Below are 15,810 nucleotides of genomic sequence, written 5' to 3'. Positions count from 1 at the left end.
AAACAAAATTTAGGCATGGGATGAGAGGTGGCACAAATACTAGGCAATGACAATTCAAACAAGAATATGTCTAACCACTTGCATACAATGCTAACTTCAACAAGTCTGGACTCTTTAGATTCTGTGTTTTACTGTATATTGTGTGTAACGTGCTGTAAGGATTCATTGCTTATGTAATGGCTCCTCTGTATTGTTCACTGATGAGGTAACGGTTTCTCTGTAGCAGCAGTGTTTGGGTTATGGGTAGAGATAACAGGACTATGGTATGCAAGTTAGCCAATCAGAGATTGTTGCTCTGTCTTGTGAATCTGGAAGGATTTTTTTCATGGTCTTTTGTCGAGGAGAGATAAAGAGGGAAGATGCGTGTGGAGAGAGCTGGCAGACCACCGGACGGAGTGGACTGGGATCTGAGGGTCCGAAGGTCGGCGACGCTCGGAGCAAACCGATGGTGGGTGAATGACGACTGAGTGAGCTCCAATGTGAACTTTTGACTTTTCCTCGAATTGGGCCTTTTTAAAAAAAATTTCATTACTAACCCTATATTCAGATTAAGATTCATAAAGTTCAATCATTTAATTGCATATGATGGATTGTCTGTTATTTTGCGTTGTGGGTTTGTAACATTACACAGCATCCACACAAACATGATTTCTCACTCTGGCGGGGCCAAAGGCCGTTTCCCCCTAGACGAACACGAGAAGGTTACATGTGTTTTTTGCTCTTTTATTTGCTGCTTGTGAGATTCTTTTTTGGCACATGGGAGGGGTTGATATTTTTTCTTTGAACGGTTTCCATGGTTTTCTCTGGGTTGTACCCTGCATACATACTTCGATAATAAATGTAATTCGAACATTGAATGGCAGAATATACTCTATCCTTGGACATGCACAGCTCCAGCAACATTAAAGGACCATCAATCCATTCCACCGGCAGACAAGACGTCACAGATATTGTAATCTGGAGCAAAAAAAAACTGATGGAGGAACTCAGTAGGTGCAGCAGCATCAAACTGCTGTCTTAACTCAAAACGTCAACTGTCCCTTTGCCTTAATAGATGCTGCTTGACACACTGAGCCCCTCCAGCAGTTTTTGACCTGACTAGCAAGATGGCTTTTATTTCGGAGGGTCCAGAGGTGGCTGACGAAGATAAATATGGGAACGGTAGATACTTCCACAGATGGGCAGGAAGAGTGTGGTAGACAGGCAGTTTGTGAGGTGGCTTGTTCTTTTTGTCTTATAAGCTGGATTACCGTATGCTCCTTGTGAGTAAACATTGCCAGCCTGATATGCTCTGTCTCTACTCTGAGTGGTCACAGGCCTGAGATTTCCAAGAGACCACAGGGATATTACACTTCGGGGAAGCGTTGCATTTTTCCCCTCTGTTCACCTGATGACCTCTTCCCACAACGAGCCCAGAATAGAGCACCTGTTGGTGTTGGGCATGCAAACAACACAACTTGATCTGAGACCCAGCTACTGTCGCTTCAACACTGCGGTGTTTACTTACATATTTATTTAGAGACACAGCATGCAATAGGCTCTTCCAGCCCTTCGAGCCATGTGGCCCAGCAACCCCTGATTTAACTGTAATGTAATCACAGGAAACTTTACAGTGACCTACCAGCTAGCAGGCCTCTGGACTGTGGGAAGAAACCGGAGCACCCGGAAAAAACCCATGCATTCAGTTTTTGGATTTAATGCAAATCATTTTTGGGTCATCTGGAGAGGAAAGAACCTGATAATATTGATGGGCTTGGAGGAATAAAATTATTTCAAGACACGCCTGTATGGCTTCTTCAGCAATAAAACTGAAGCAGACCTTGACCAAACTTTCTACATGATGCTAGTTAGAAGCTATTCAGCAACAGTCTCCTGTCCCAATTAAGTGGCACAGTGCCCCAAATAAACAAAGGGAATCACAGCTATTTTCTTGTGTAGTTTTGTTCTTTAAGAGTTGGCCCAAGTAAGTAACTACCTCGATTAACCAACAGCCAATTAACTAAAACCCACTGTACTCCAGTTCTTTACCGATGTTAAGCAACATACACAAAATGCCAGACAGAAATTCAGCAAGTCAGACAGCATCTATGGAGAGGAATAAGCAATTGATGTTTCTGATTCTGCTGAAGGGCGTTGGCCTGAAACTTCAAACTGTTTGTTCTCCTCTATGGATGCTGCACGGTTTGCTGAGTTCCTCCACCTTTTATGTGCTTTATTCAATATTTCCAACATCTGCAGTATCTCTTATTTTTATGAGATAATGTTGATTTATTTTTTCCAATTTATGAACATCCTGGTCCTGCTCATCAACTATTTGCCCCATTCTTCCATCTTTAAATCCCCTGCTTGTATCCTCCCTCAAAGTCTTTGTTTCTCTGTTTCCAGTGCAATAACCATCCCCCCTCCGTCAACATTCAGTTAACTTTAGTCTTGCTCCTTCAAACTTCCTCTTTAAGTTCACTTGTTTCCCTGCCTTTCAAAACTCCATTTTGAACCAAATCCTTCCTCACCTCAATGTCTCCATCTTTGACTGTGTTTATTCTCCTATATTCACCGTGAAGCACGCTGGAATTTTAAATAACACTACACAATACAAATGTCTGCATGATTTCAAAAGATATTATTTCAACAAATAGATCAAAACAATCTTATTTGTCAATTGATACACCTTAGCAACATACAGAAATTTTTGAAAAGTAACAACAATTTTTTTTACCTCTAATTTAGCATCAAGGTCTGCATCTGAAGCTATAACATGTTGATCTTCTTTCTTCCCAGTAACCTTGATAAGAGTTTGCTTTGTTTTCCAATATCTCTGCTGCATTTTATTCACAACTGAATTGTCCTGGATCCAGATATGTCGTTTATAAAAATCGCGGGAATATCCACTGATAAAAACAGAAGCAATCCGGGTTATTCAAAACTACATTTCATTATAAATATCTGATTGTTATGCCAGTCTCCTCCACCAACCTGCAAAGACATGCAACTATTTTGACCAGCAAGTAAATGAGAGCAGCTCTAAGAATAAGTTGTTCCTCTCCATGCCTTGCGCCACATTGGGTGGCACTTGCCATTTCTTTATCATTTTATCTGTTTTTATTTTAAAAATGAGGTCGAGTTGCTAGCTGGGATGGAAAGCGTGCAAGGAGTCAGCCAGATTGGAACCCGGGACCACTTGCTTTGGAGTCCAGTGCAGATACCACTACACCACCAGCCAGCCATCTAACAATAAGATGCGGCTCAAATTGGATGATGATTAGGAGAGGTATATCCCTATGATCCAAACTAATCACAGCAAATTTGAAATCTAAATATGGCAACACAAATTCAGGTGATGCAACATAGCACACAGATTCATAGAAATTTTCAGGCGGATTTAACATTGAGGAAACAGACAGATGGCAAGTGCAGACACTGAGGAAATTCATTTGGAAATGAAAACAAATAATCAATAAAAATCACACTGACGAACGTAGAAAAACAGATACTATAGTTAATTTCCTGAATGCCTTTTCACCAGAAAAGCTTTCTCAGAAACAAATGCGTCTTTGGACATGAAGAATATAAGACTAGAAAATCTTTATGTAGATACATAACTAAAGTCAGGGCAGTGAATTTACTGAAGATGATGTGAGTTAATCTCATTGGTATTCAACCAATCGCTGCTACCTTAGAAAAATCACCAGGATGATTAGGACAACCAGAAGCAATAGTAAAACTTACCAAATATTAGCACTATTTCCATCGGATCAAAATAGGCCAATGATAATTGAATTTTTTTTTTAATTGTGAGAGGATTAGGTAAGACAAGATGAATGAGGGCAAATTACTAGAGGAAGTCATGATTAGAAGTTAAAATTCAAAACTGTAATCAAACACAGCAAGAAAAGAAGTTAGGGAGAAAATTATTCACATGGTGTTCCTGGACCTCGCCAATGCCTTTGGCTCAGTTCTTCATAACCGCCTCTGGACTGCTTTCGACTTCTTCAGGGTCCCAGTGACCCTCACAAGCCTCACTAAGGCCTACTTCCAGGACGTGCAGTTATGTTTGACAACAGCAGATTACACCATAGTGTGGCAACATCTGGAAGTGGGAATCATGGCCGGTTGTACCATCTCCCCGCTAGCCTTCACCATGGCCATGGAGATGATCATTAAAGCATCTCAATGGGTGGTTGGAGGACAGCGCACAGGACCTGGCCTGAGGCTGCCGCCTATCAGAGCATACATGGACGATCTCACAACACTCACCACGACCAAGGCTTGTACTGTATGCCTGTTGAGAAAGCTTCAAAAGAACATCGAGCAGGTTCGGCTGAAAATCAAGTCAACAAAGTCCAGAAGCATCTCTATTGTCAAGGGGAAGGTGGTAGACCAACACTTCTACATGGGCGATGAGACGATTTCAACAGTCTTCGACAATCCTGTGAAGAGCCTAGGTCGGTGGTATACGGCATCCCTCAAAGACACAGAGCAGGTAGATCAGCTCAGGAAGGATGCCGTCAGTGGTCTCGGGAGCATCGACAGAACCACACTCCCTGGCGAGTTGAAGCTCTGGTGTATGCAGTTTGGGCTCTTTCCACGCCTCATGTGGCCAGTAACCCTGTATGAACTTCCAAACTCGAAGGTGGAAAGCCGGAGAGACTGATCAGCTCATATGTAAGGAAGTGGCTTGGCCTTCCCAGGTGCCTCAGCAGCATAGGACTCTACGGCAAGGGAGTCCTAGAGCTACCCATTTCCAGTCTTCCAGAGGAGAGTAAGTGCGCCAAACTAAGACTGGAGATGATGTTAAGAGAGGCGATGTGATCCATTTGTAGCCCAAACTGCCCACATCCTGGATATGGGAGGAAATGGACTCCATCAGAAGCAACTGAGTAAGCAAAGGGGGCACTCAAGCACAGGGACATGGTGGGCCGAGTGCAGCAAGGGAGGAGCGGTCTTGGCCTTGGGGACAGTACACCAGCCTGGAACAAGGCTGCTCTGTCTCAGAGACACAGGAGATACGTCGGCAGGAGGCGGCGGCAAGGTGTGCAAAGGCCGTCACTCAGGCAAGGCAAGGGCAACGGATGAGATGGCAGGGAGTGGAGAAAAGAAAGATCTCCTGGAAAGATCTGTGGGAGATGGGGACATCCAGAGCGAGCTTCACCATCAGGTCTACCTACGATGTCTTGCCATCTCCCATGAATTTCAGCCAGTGGTGTGGAGAGGACCCTGTATGCTCCCTCTGCCCGACTTCAGCAACACTAAAACACATTCTGGTGGGCCGCAAGACCAGCCTTACTCAAGGCCGATACACCTGGTGGCATAACCAGGTGCTACGGTGTCTTGCAGCAGTGCTGGAAAGTCGGCGGATGAGCGTCAACGCTCTCCCTCCCCCTTCATCCCACTGGCCATTGACAGCATTTGTCCGGGAAGGTGAGGGTCAAGTCAGACTCGATACATCGAGACCAGACACCAGGCAGCCAAGCAGGGCACGCGATTGGAAGATGATTGCAGACTTAGGCCAGAGGCTCTGCTTCCCAACTGAAATTGTGGAAACCACCCTCAGACCAGACCTTGTGCTATGGTCGGCTTCACTCCATCTTGCTTACATCGTCGAGCTTACAGTGCCCTGGGAGGATGCAGTGGAGGAGGCGCTTACAGTGTCCTGGGAGGATGCAGTGGAGGAGGCCTACGAGCACAAGAAGCTGAGGTACGCTGAGCTTACAGTGCTTTGGGAGGATGCAGTGGAGGAGGTGCTTACAGTGCCCTGGGAGGATGCAGTGGAGGAGGCGCTTACAGTGCTTTGGGAAGATGCAGTGGAGGAGGCGCTTACAGTGCCCTGGGAGGATGCAGTGGAGGAGGCGCTTACAGTGCCCTGGGAGGATGCAGTGGAGGAGGCGCTTACAGTGCCCTGGGAGGATGCAGTGGAGGAGGCGCTTACAGTGCCCTGGGAGGATGCAGTGGAGGAGGCGCTGACAGTGCCCTGGGAGGATGCAGTGGAGGAGGCGCTGACAGTGCCCTGGGAGGATGCAGTGGAGGAGGCGCTTACAGTGCCCTGGGAGGATGCAGTGGAGGAGGTGCTTACAGTGCCTGGGAGGATGCAGTGGAAGAGGCGCTTACAGTGCCTGGGAGGATGCAGTGGAGGAGGCGCTTACAGTGCCCTGGGAGGATGCAGTGGAGGAGGCGCTTACAGTGCCCTGGGAGGATGCAGTGGAGGAGGCGCTGACAGTGCCCTGGGAGGATGCAGTGGAGGAGGCGCTTACAGTGCCCTGGGAGGATGCAGTGGAGGAGGCGCTTACAGTGCCTGGGAGGATGCAGTGGAGGAGGTGCTTACAGTGCCCTGGGAGGATGCAGTGGAAGAGGCGCTTACAGTGCCTGGGAGGATGCAGCGGAGGAGGAGCTTACAGTGCCCTGGGAGGATGCAGCGGAGGAGGCCGACGAGCACAAGAAGCTGAGGTATGTTGAGCTTGCATCCGACGTGCAACAACGTGGCTGGAAAGCAAGGGTCCGACTGGTCGAAGTAGGCCGCAGAGGATTTGTAGCCACATCAACATCAAGGCTACTCCAGTGAGCGAAGACACACCGACAAGCAGTCAAAGACCTCTCCAGGGCTGCTGAAAGTGTAGTCAGTGGCTCTGGATGAAGAGAAAGGATTCCATCTGGGCCCCCAAGTGAGTGAAAGGCATCCAGGGGGTGAGCCCGGGATGCCAGGATTCACTGCTGAACCCTCCGGAGGTGTCGTGGGCCTATCAGTGAAACACTAAGGAAAGAGGGCGCCCACTTGATGACCCAGAAGATGCCACCACTCACTTGGCCACCCCACAGAGTCTAGGCAGCATGTCTCGGGAGGGCAAGTAAGGGATAGTAACATCTAGTCCTACATAACATACCATATCCAGAAAGTCATCAGAGCATGGAATATTTGCTATTTGGAGTGATTAAGGATGTACATTAAGCATCATATTTTATGCTGCAAGACTGTATTTACTGATAAAAATCTGCACTTCTACTGAGAAGCAAGTCTGAGCAAACTGTTCTTAGACCTCTAGTTTCTTTGGAAAACTATGACCAGATTTTAAGGACATCTACATGGTGACTCATTGAACGCTTGTTCCACTTGATAGCCATAATTCACTGAAGTCTTATCCAGGGTCAAGGACAGCTTCAATCCCCACTGTTATTAGACTCTTGAATAGGCCATTTGTACCATAAGTTGGATCTTTGACAGCACAATCCACCTCTAAATGACTTTGTACTTTATCATTTACCTGTATTACACTCTTTCAGGAGCCTTTACCCTACATGCTGCATTATTACTGCTTTACCTTATTCTAGCTCAAAGCACTGCACAATGATTTGATCTTTATGAACAGTATGTGTGACAAGCTTTTCACTGTATCATTGCACATGACAATAATAGACCAATATCACTACATCCTCAGAGTTGTATCTTACATGTCATGGCAAGGGTTTTTTGGTTTCATGTTTTACAAAAAAAAATAATCAATTTCAATTTTATTGTAAAGCGAAAAATGAGTTGAAAATGTTGAATAATTCAACATTTAGAAGTAAGCATTCCAGTAACAAGATTTAAAAACAAACATGGTTAAACCAGTATTAAAAATACATGGGTCTTGTGATTGTAGTGCTGCTGTAATGGATACTTCTCTTCGTGGCCAAGATTACTTCTTCCTCCTTTAAGCAGTAATGAGCATCAAATTATGTAACTCTGCTGATATACCTAGCATTCATCAGACTTATCGAATTTCTACACCCAAACATTACACTTTTCCCCAGGTATGGTATATTATTGGATTATTAATACAGAGGCTCTGTTCAATTTTAATGCAAAAACACCTTCAGCTTGTTACACCATTCAGATTAATAAGAGTTTAACCCTCGACCTCAAGATCATTTTCTGCCGTTTCTTAACATCCATCGATTTCCTTAGTGCCAAGTTCTAATAATTCAGCATGCTCAAGAATTCCTCAATTGTAGAGAGAACTTCAAAAGATCTATGTACCTCTCGATTAAAAATTCTTTCCCAACTCAATCTTGACATCTGCCTCCTTGCTCTAAGATTACCCCACTTTGCTTTAAATTTTCAAGTCAGTGAAAATATTGATTGAATGCCTACTTTCTCAACCATCCTCAAAGTCTTGGGTTTTAATAAAATTGCCACAACAGATGCTGCTCTAACACAGACTGAAACAAGACTTTCCAGGCACAGATCCATGGTCTCGTGAGACTAACGGATTCCACCACCACTCTTAATTCTCGCCAGTGTAGACTCATCACAGAACAACCCAAATAAAAAGTGACCACTAAAATTAATGAGATCAATTTAGAATGTCCCATCCCATTATAATTGTGATTAATCCACTTTGATATTTACCTCTCAAGATAAACATGCATTCTAGGCAATGTCACAAATAAGGCAATTTAATTAGACACACTACTTATTACAAAAAATACATTGACTGCAATTTTTAAAAATCTGCAAGTTGCTTTTCTTCTGCTAGCAACTTGAGACCTGGCAATTGGAAGTGATGAAAATTAAGTTTGAAGCTACAATGTAAACTGGTCCAATCATTTTCATTCTAATTCCATTCTGTTGGTATTTTCCATTTTCTATTATTCCCTTCTCTGACCGGTATCTACATTTTTCTCACAAACTGTAATAAGTAAAAAACTTACTTGCTTGGATGGTCCATGTTTCATTAAAATCTGAAATAAATGCAAAAAATTAATTTTAAAATGACATTCAGGATTGTGCATTTTTACTCATTGAAATAAACAAATACCTCCAAAATAAATTAATTTTTTTATTTCTATTTTAAATGTGAATAAGATTATTAAAAATGAAATCTCTTTGCTATTTTCTTATATTTAATTATAAATAATAACTGTCAGAAACCATACTATTTTTACACATTTTAATAAAGCCTGCTAAAATCTAATCGAGTATGAAGAGTATGAATTTCACGACACGTCAGTGATGATAAACCTGAATCTGATTCTGAGATAACATGCCCAATCTATAGCAGAATTAAGGCACTAAAGCATGACATTCAGCTATGCAGCAATCACAGTATTTATGTGTTACACTTGCCCTCTCACTGTTTCATCCAATTGTTAGTTATTCATTAAAGTTCAATGTAAATTTTTATTATCAAAGTACTGTACATATATGTCACCATACACAATAAATATTCATTTTCCTGTAGGCATACTCAGCAAATCTATAGAACTGTAACTATAACAGGATCAATGGAAGATCAACCAGAGTGCAGGAGACAACAAACTGTGCAAATGCAAATATAAATAAATAACAAAAAAGAATGAGAACATGAGATAAAAGAGTCCTTGAAAGTAAGATCATTGGTTGTGGGAACATCTCAATGGATGGGCATGTGAATGTAGTTATCTCCTTTTCTTCAAGAGCCTGATGGTTGAGGGTAGTAACTGTTATTGAACCTGGTGGTGCAAGTCTTGAGGCACTCGTACCTTCTACCTGATGGCAGCAGCGAGAAAGAACATGGCCTGGGTGGTGGGGATCTCTGATGATAGAAGCTGCTTTCCTCCGACAGCATTTCACGTAGATGTGCTCAATGGTTGGGAGGGTTTTACCAGTGATGGACTGGGCCAAATCTATTGCTTTTTGTAGGATTTTCTGTTCAAAGGCATTAGCGTTTCCATACCAGGCCATGATGCAGCCAGTCAATATACTCTCCAGTGCACATGCACAGAAGTTTGTCAAAGTTTTAGATGTCATGCTGCATCTCTGCAGACTCCTAAGGAAGTAGAGGCACTGCCGTGCTTTCTTTGCAATTACATTTACGTGCCGGGTCCAGGACAGGTCCTCTGAAATAGCAACACCCAGGAATTTAAAGTTGCTGACCATCCCCACCTCTGATGAAGACTGGCTCATGGCTCTCTAGTTTCTAGTTCTAGTCTCACCCAACCCGAGGAGGAAAAGTCTGTATGCATTCACACTGTCTGAACCTCTGATACATCTACAATATCTCCCCTTATTCTCCTGTGTTCCAAGCAATAAAGTCCTATTAACCTTTCCCTGTAACTCCAGTCCTCAAATCCCTGCAATATCCTTGCAGATTTTCTCTGCACTGCACTCTTTCACACTTATTGGCATCTTTCCTGTAGGTACGTGACCAGAACTGCACGCAATACTCCAAACTCAGCTGCACAAACATCTTACACGACTTCAATGTAACATCCCAATTCCTGTACTCAGTGCCCTGATTTATGAAGGTCAGTGTGCCAAAAGCCCCCTTTATGACATTATCTACCAATGATGCCACTTTCAAGGAATTCTAACATCTGTTTGTTCTATCACACACCTCAGTGCCCTACCAAACACTGTTTTAACCTGGTTTGTCCTCCCAAAGTGCAACGCACTCCACGTCTGCATTAAATTTCATCTGCCATTTTCCAGCCCATTTTACCAGCTGGTCCAGATCATGCTCCAAGTTTTGATAGCCCTCCCCACTGTCCACTTCTCCCCTAATCTTGGTATCGTCCACAAATTTGCTGATCCAGTTCAACACATTATCTAAATGATTAATATAGATGATAAACACAATGGACCCGGCACTGATTCCTGTGGCACAACACTAGTTACAGGCCTCCAGTCAGAAAGACTACCATCCTCTGGCATCTTTCAAAAATCCAACTGAATACTTCATCGCGATTGAAAACGACCTAACTTTCCTGAACACTAACCCTAATTAAGCCTTGTCTATCAAAATACTTATGTATCTTGTCCCTTAAAATATATTCCAATAATTTACCCACAAATGATATCAGGCTCACTGGCCTGCAATTTTCCAGCTTATTCTTAAAGCTTTTCTTGAACAATGTTAGGTATCCTCTGGCACCTCACTTGTGGCGGAGAACATTTTAAAACTCTATGTCAGGACTCCTGCAATTTCTACACTAGCCTCCCTTATGATTCGAGGCAAAACTTTGTCAGGACCTGGAGCCTCAAGACAGCCAGTACCTCCTCTTCTATAATCCGGATATAGACCATGACCTCACTGGTTTTTTTTGCCTCAGTTCTACAGTCTGTGTTTATCTTCCAAACAAATATAGATGAAAAAATAATTTAAGACCTCCCCCATCCCTTCCAGTTCCATGCATGGATGATCATGCTGATCTTCAAGTACCGGATTTTGTTCCCCTCTATCCTTTCGCTCAATATGGCTATAGAAGCCTTTGGGATTCTCTTTTGGTTTGTCTGTGAAGATAGCCTCATGCTCTCTTTAAGGCCTCCTGACCTCTTTCTTCGTGTTCCCTAGCATTTCTTATATTCCTCAAGCTCACTTGATCATAACTGCATATACCTGACACGTATCTCCTTTTCCTTTACCAAAGCCTCAATAGCCCGCAATAACCCAGATTTCTTAAACCTATTAGACTTGCCTTTTATTGCAACAGGAACACACAGATTCTGATTATTCTTCTGGCATGTCACCTGGCAACCTCCATTTCAGAGAAAACAGACCCAACCTGTCTAAAAAACAAACTCTTCTGATAACTCAACTGCTCCAATCCAGGCCACATCCTTTCTGCTCCCTTGCTCAGTGACATCCTTTCTGCAATTTGGCAACAGAAATGCATACAATACTCCTAGTGTAGCCTAGCTGATAAAGCCAAGCATCTTATAGACCATCTTCACCAACCCATCTATGCACTTTCAAGGAAAGTATGTACATGTAGACAAAAGGTATTTGTTTGCACTTATCTCAGCCATTTCTATCTCAATGTAGCGGGAAGAAGCCGTACACCAGGTGTTATCAAGCCTGAATCAACCCCCAAGTCTCCCCATGTTGGCCTTTCATATTTATCCCAGAGGTTGGTGTGGTCCTTCAGAGTTTTGAATGGTTTGCTCAACATATTTCCTATGGGAAATTCCACTTGCTGCTGTGTTCTGGATTCGATCACCCCCAGAATATTGCATTAGTAATCAGAGACCAAGCTATTAATAAAACAGGACAGAGAGCTTCAAATTTATCTTAAACAAAATAGCATGGAGACAATTTAAATTGAGCGACGTGATAGATGCTCTAATTTCAGAAATCAATGGAAATATGTGCAACTAGCTACAAAGCAAGGCACTATAAAAATATGGTTCCAAGTACAAAACAACCCCAAATGACATACTTAGACTGACATGGACACAACATGAAGTAATATGGCCTTGTCAACATCATTTGACAATGGGACCAAAACTATGCTCAAATCTCCACAAACCACAAATGGACAGTTGCCAAATGAACTGCTTCCACTGTAAAAGAACTACACATCGTCCATCTTGGAAGCTAGCTGGATTGCCAGGTGCATTACTTCTATGCACACTTCTTGAGCTCAATACAACTGGCTTCTGTTTCTTAAAGCAGATCAGGTCACCAAGAGAAAATACAGACCAACATGACTGGGACAAAACAGTGGTACAGCCGCCTGACCTGCTATCTCACAGGTCCAACAGGGCGGATGGAGTCTGCATCTTCTCCCTATGACTACATGGGTTTCCCCTAAGTGCCTCCTACATCCCAAAGACATGCAGATTGTTTAGTTAATTTATGTCTGTAAATTGTCCCAGTGTGCATGTGCGTGGGAGAATCACAGGGAAGCTGATGTGAGTGTGGAGAGAATGAAATGAGATAAGTGGGTGCTTGAAGTTCAGTGCAGATTCAATATGTTGAAGGAGCTGTTTCTGTGTTGTACACTATGAATATAGTTGGCCAACTACAGTCTGCTGATTTCTTGATCCTGCTTGAAAAGTTCTGATGGTGCTGATGTTGACCACACCCGTTAACAGTGAGCAAAACTTTCATGGAGATTAAAAATTATAGAATAAAATAGTGATTTAAAATTTTAGTTCAGGATTTTCTAATTTGCTTTTACATTATAAATAAGGTGCTGGATGCCTCAACCTAAAATACATACAAAACACTCAGTCACAGCAATGGAAAGTCATTAGCAAACATTGCATCATAACTAAGCAAGCATTTATTGACAAATCAATTCAGGGCTACTCATTGATTGAATCAATAAATTCAGAGTAAAATAATAAAATCAGTGAATATTATGGAATTTACAAGATATTGATGAATTAACAAATTCATAGAACCCATGTAACAGAGCAATGGGCAGCTCAGAATAGACCAGTGGTAAAACTAACACATCAATAAATTAGTGGAGTAACCAACAGCAATATTAGAATTAATAATGTGAGCAATATGCACATCAATATATTAAAGGGGTATCAACTGATTAGCAAAGCGCATTAAATTACCAGATAAATTAATGGATTGTTAAAAATCATTAAATTGATTCTGAAATGAGCACTAATTACAACCAGGTAATTGGAACAGAAGTCACAAAAATGTTAATAGGAGAAAATGCACAAGGAAGAGGCATTTAGCCACCTTTATGATTGAACCTACGGAGATGGAAGCAGAGATGACTGCAAAAAGCTGGAGGTGAGGTAATCAAGACAAAGACAGACTTGCTATTAAGCCCAGAACCTGATTTCAGGGCAAAATTGTAAAGTACATTTAATTTATTGGAAAGATTAGAGAGTAGATCAGAGTGGGACATAATTTTGTTCTCATATTCCCAGGAGAAACTGCATACTGGATAGTATCATCATGCGGAACTGTTGGAACGCAAGTAGCAATTAGAGCAGGCACATGATCAGTTATTAAAACACCTTTTAATGGATGTTAGAGATCTGTCCTATTAGAAAAGCAGCTTAAAAGCATCAGGAAATATCTTTTGCAGAGAGAAGCATTTTCCATGTACAGCACCTCTGATAAAGTGTTGATCGCCTACAGGCATCACATAAGAAGTCAAGGCCATATTTTCATGCAAGGCAGAGATAAGGAGAGCAAAATTAGACAGAAGACATATTAAAACTGCCATTTTTAAAGTTATATCCTATTTTTGTTTTCCCATTATAAATACAGACAACTGAATTGATAATGAAAACTAGAACAACCTGTCACATTGTAATCACAACTAATTTATTAATGATGATACCACAGCAATTTATAATCCAAAATACCGGTAACATGTATATTAGAAGCATCATTTTTGCACTTATAAAAGTGACAATGAATTCTTTTAACTAGTGATGTTTTTCATTTCAGAACTGTTAAAATGAAATCAACAGGATCAGATATCTTTACCAGCTATACCTATAAACACACTCACTTAAAAAAAGGTTACCCTTTCAATGTGAACAAGATGTTTAATTTAGTGCATCATTTCCGAATGACAGCTAGGACAAAAATGATGCCGTAAATTTCCCTTCTGAGAAAAGTAAGTTTCTAAATATTTTACATAAAGATCTTCAGTTTATAATCAATAATTAAATCTAAGAGACCTGTTTCTGTATTATTTCACGTCAGTACATTTTTCGCACGGTACACCATACATCATTGTCAGTGTATTTATATCTCACTAAATACCCCCTCAGAAATCCAGAGATCATGCAGCAGATACCAAAGATCGCGGGGGGTTGGGGAAACGCGACGTCCTGCCATCTTGATAGTAACTGAACAGAACCGAGGGTACACCATCGACTCACACACAATTCAGCCCTCTGTCTACATGTCTCCGAGATACCTTACCATATGGAAGTGTACCGGCACTGATCAAACGCGTCAGATTGAAAAAAAAACAAGAAGCATGTAAACTGGGATCTAAAGGTAATTTCGAGTCAATACCGCATTCAGCTTTCCTTGCTGATGCTGCCATCACCGACGTGGGAGGGGAAAAGAAATGTCGACAACCAATTACTTCTATCATAGCCGCCGCGTGTTTTAAACAATTAAATAAATTCCCCCTAGCAACAACATTTCAATTGGTTGGAATGGAGAATTCGTACTTACCAGCCGAAAGAGGACGTTGCTGGAACTTCACGGTGGGCCGCGGACACACAGCAACATCAGGCTACCGGCTTAATGCGCTAAACGCGCTTCCCAGAACGGCGCTCAGGTGTGTCTCTGACGCAGGCGCGGGTCAATAATGCCCAGAGAACACGTAACTTCCATTATCCTGACACTCAGCTGGCAAGGCTCCGCGGCCAGTACCTCTCTATTTCGACAAATCTCTCCACCGCCCCTGCTGGAATGATCGCGGCGCCAGCTAAATAAAAGGGAATAGCCCTCCCCTGCCCGTTCAAGGAGATGCGTTGAAACATTTTACAGAAGAAACATGATGCACGCAGAGCGTGCGAGCAGGGAGAGATGCACTGGATGGAAATTAAGGAATGTAGCCTTGAGAACCTGGAGGAATGCAGCAAGCCAGAGTGAATCTGCTACTGATTGTACTGAGATCCTGAGGTGAAGACTGCAGTTGACAAAATTTGGTTTTATTTTGGCGCACAGGCCATATTTATAAAGGGGAACCAAGAATTTCAGAAGGGATACTGTGGATTCCGGTTAATTGGGATGCAGGGGCGTGTCTACGGAAAATAGCGCCTATGGCAGCACTGAAATTGCACCCCTGTCCAAACATCTGACACCCATCTTTTAGATATCTTTACCATAATATCAGCTCAAAAATACAAGTCAAGCTCGTTAATCTTTTAATTAACAAATTATGGCACTACGTGAAAATTATAACTGCACCTGCCTTGCTTTCACCAATGCAAATTGGTCTATGGTATGAACAAAGTCAGTTTTTTCAGTTTCTTCTCTTTCTACACTCAGCAGAGCAAGATCACAGAGTCTGCCTTGACCCATGGAGGCTCTCAAATACGAAAGTATTAGTTTTAACTTGCTGAATGATCTCTCA

The 15,810-nt window shown here is 42.4% G+C and overlaps 1 protein-coding gene across 7 annotated transcripts in view; it reads right to left on the bottom strand.

The window, feature by feature from the left end:
• The window catches only part of ica1 (islet cell autoantigen 1), a 119,695-nt gene extending 104,509 nt beyond the window's left edge, over positions 1-15,186 (bottom strand). The window contains exons 1-3 of one of the 7 annotated variants that reach the window (XR_010017409.1): positions 14,904-15,186; positions 8,683-8,712; positions 2,717-2,888 (exon numbers count right to left, since the gene is read on the bottom strand). Coding sequence is in view for 6 of the 7 variants with exons in the window: in XM_063043800.1 (XP_062899870.1) it covers positions 2,717-2,888; positions 8,683-8,699 (189 nt within the window). In the remaining variant the exon portion in view is untranslated. Of the gene's footprint in view, positions 1-2,716; positions 2,889-8,682; positions 8,713-14,637; positions 14,776-14,903 lie in introns of those variants that run through there. The other 6 variants (XM_063043800.1, XM_063043799.1, XM_063043795.1 and 3 more) reach the window with 6 other exon arrangements.
• Positions 15,187-15,810: the final 624 nt, after the last annotated feature.

This window comes from Mobula hypostoma, chromosome 3, assembly GCF_963921235.1.
Source record: "Mobula hypostoma chromosome 3, sMobHyp1.1, whole genome shotgun sequence".
NCBI lineage: Eukaryota > Metazoa > Chordata > Chondrichthyes > Myliobatiformes > Myliobatidae > Mobula > Mobula hypostoma.
The sequence above is the reverse complement of the archived record's forward strand: the minus strand, read 5'-3'. Positions and strand labels throughout refer to the sequence as shown.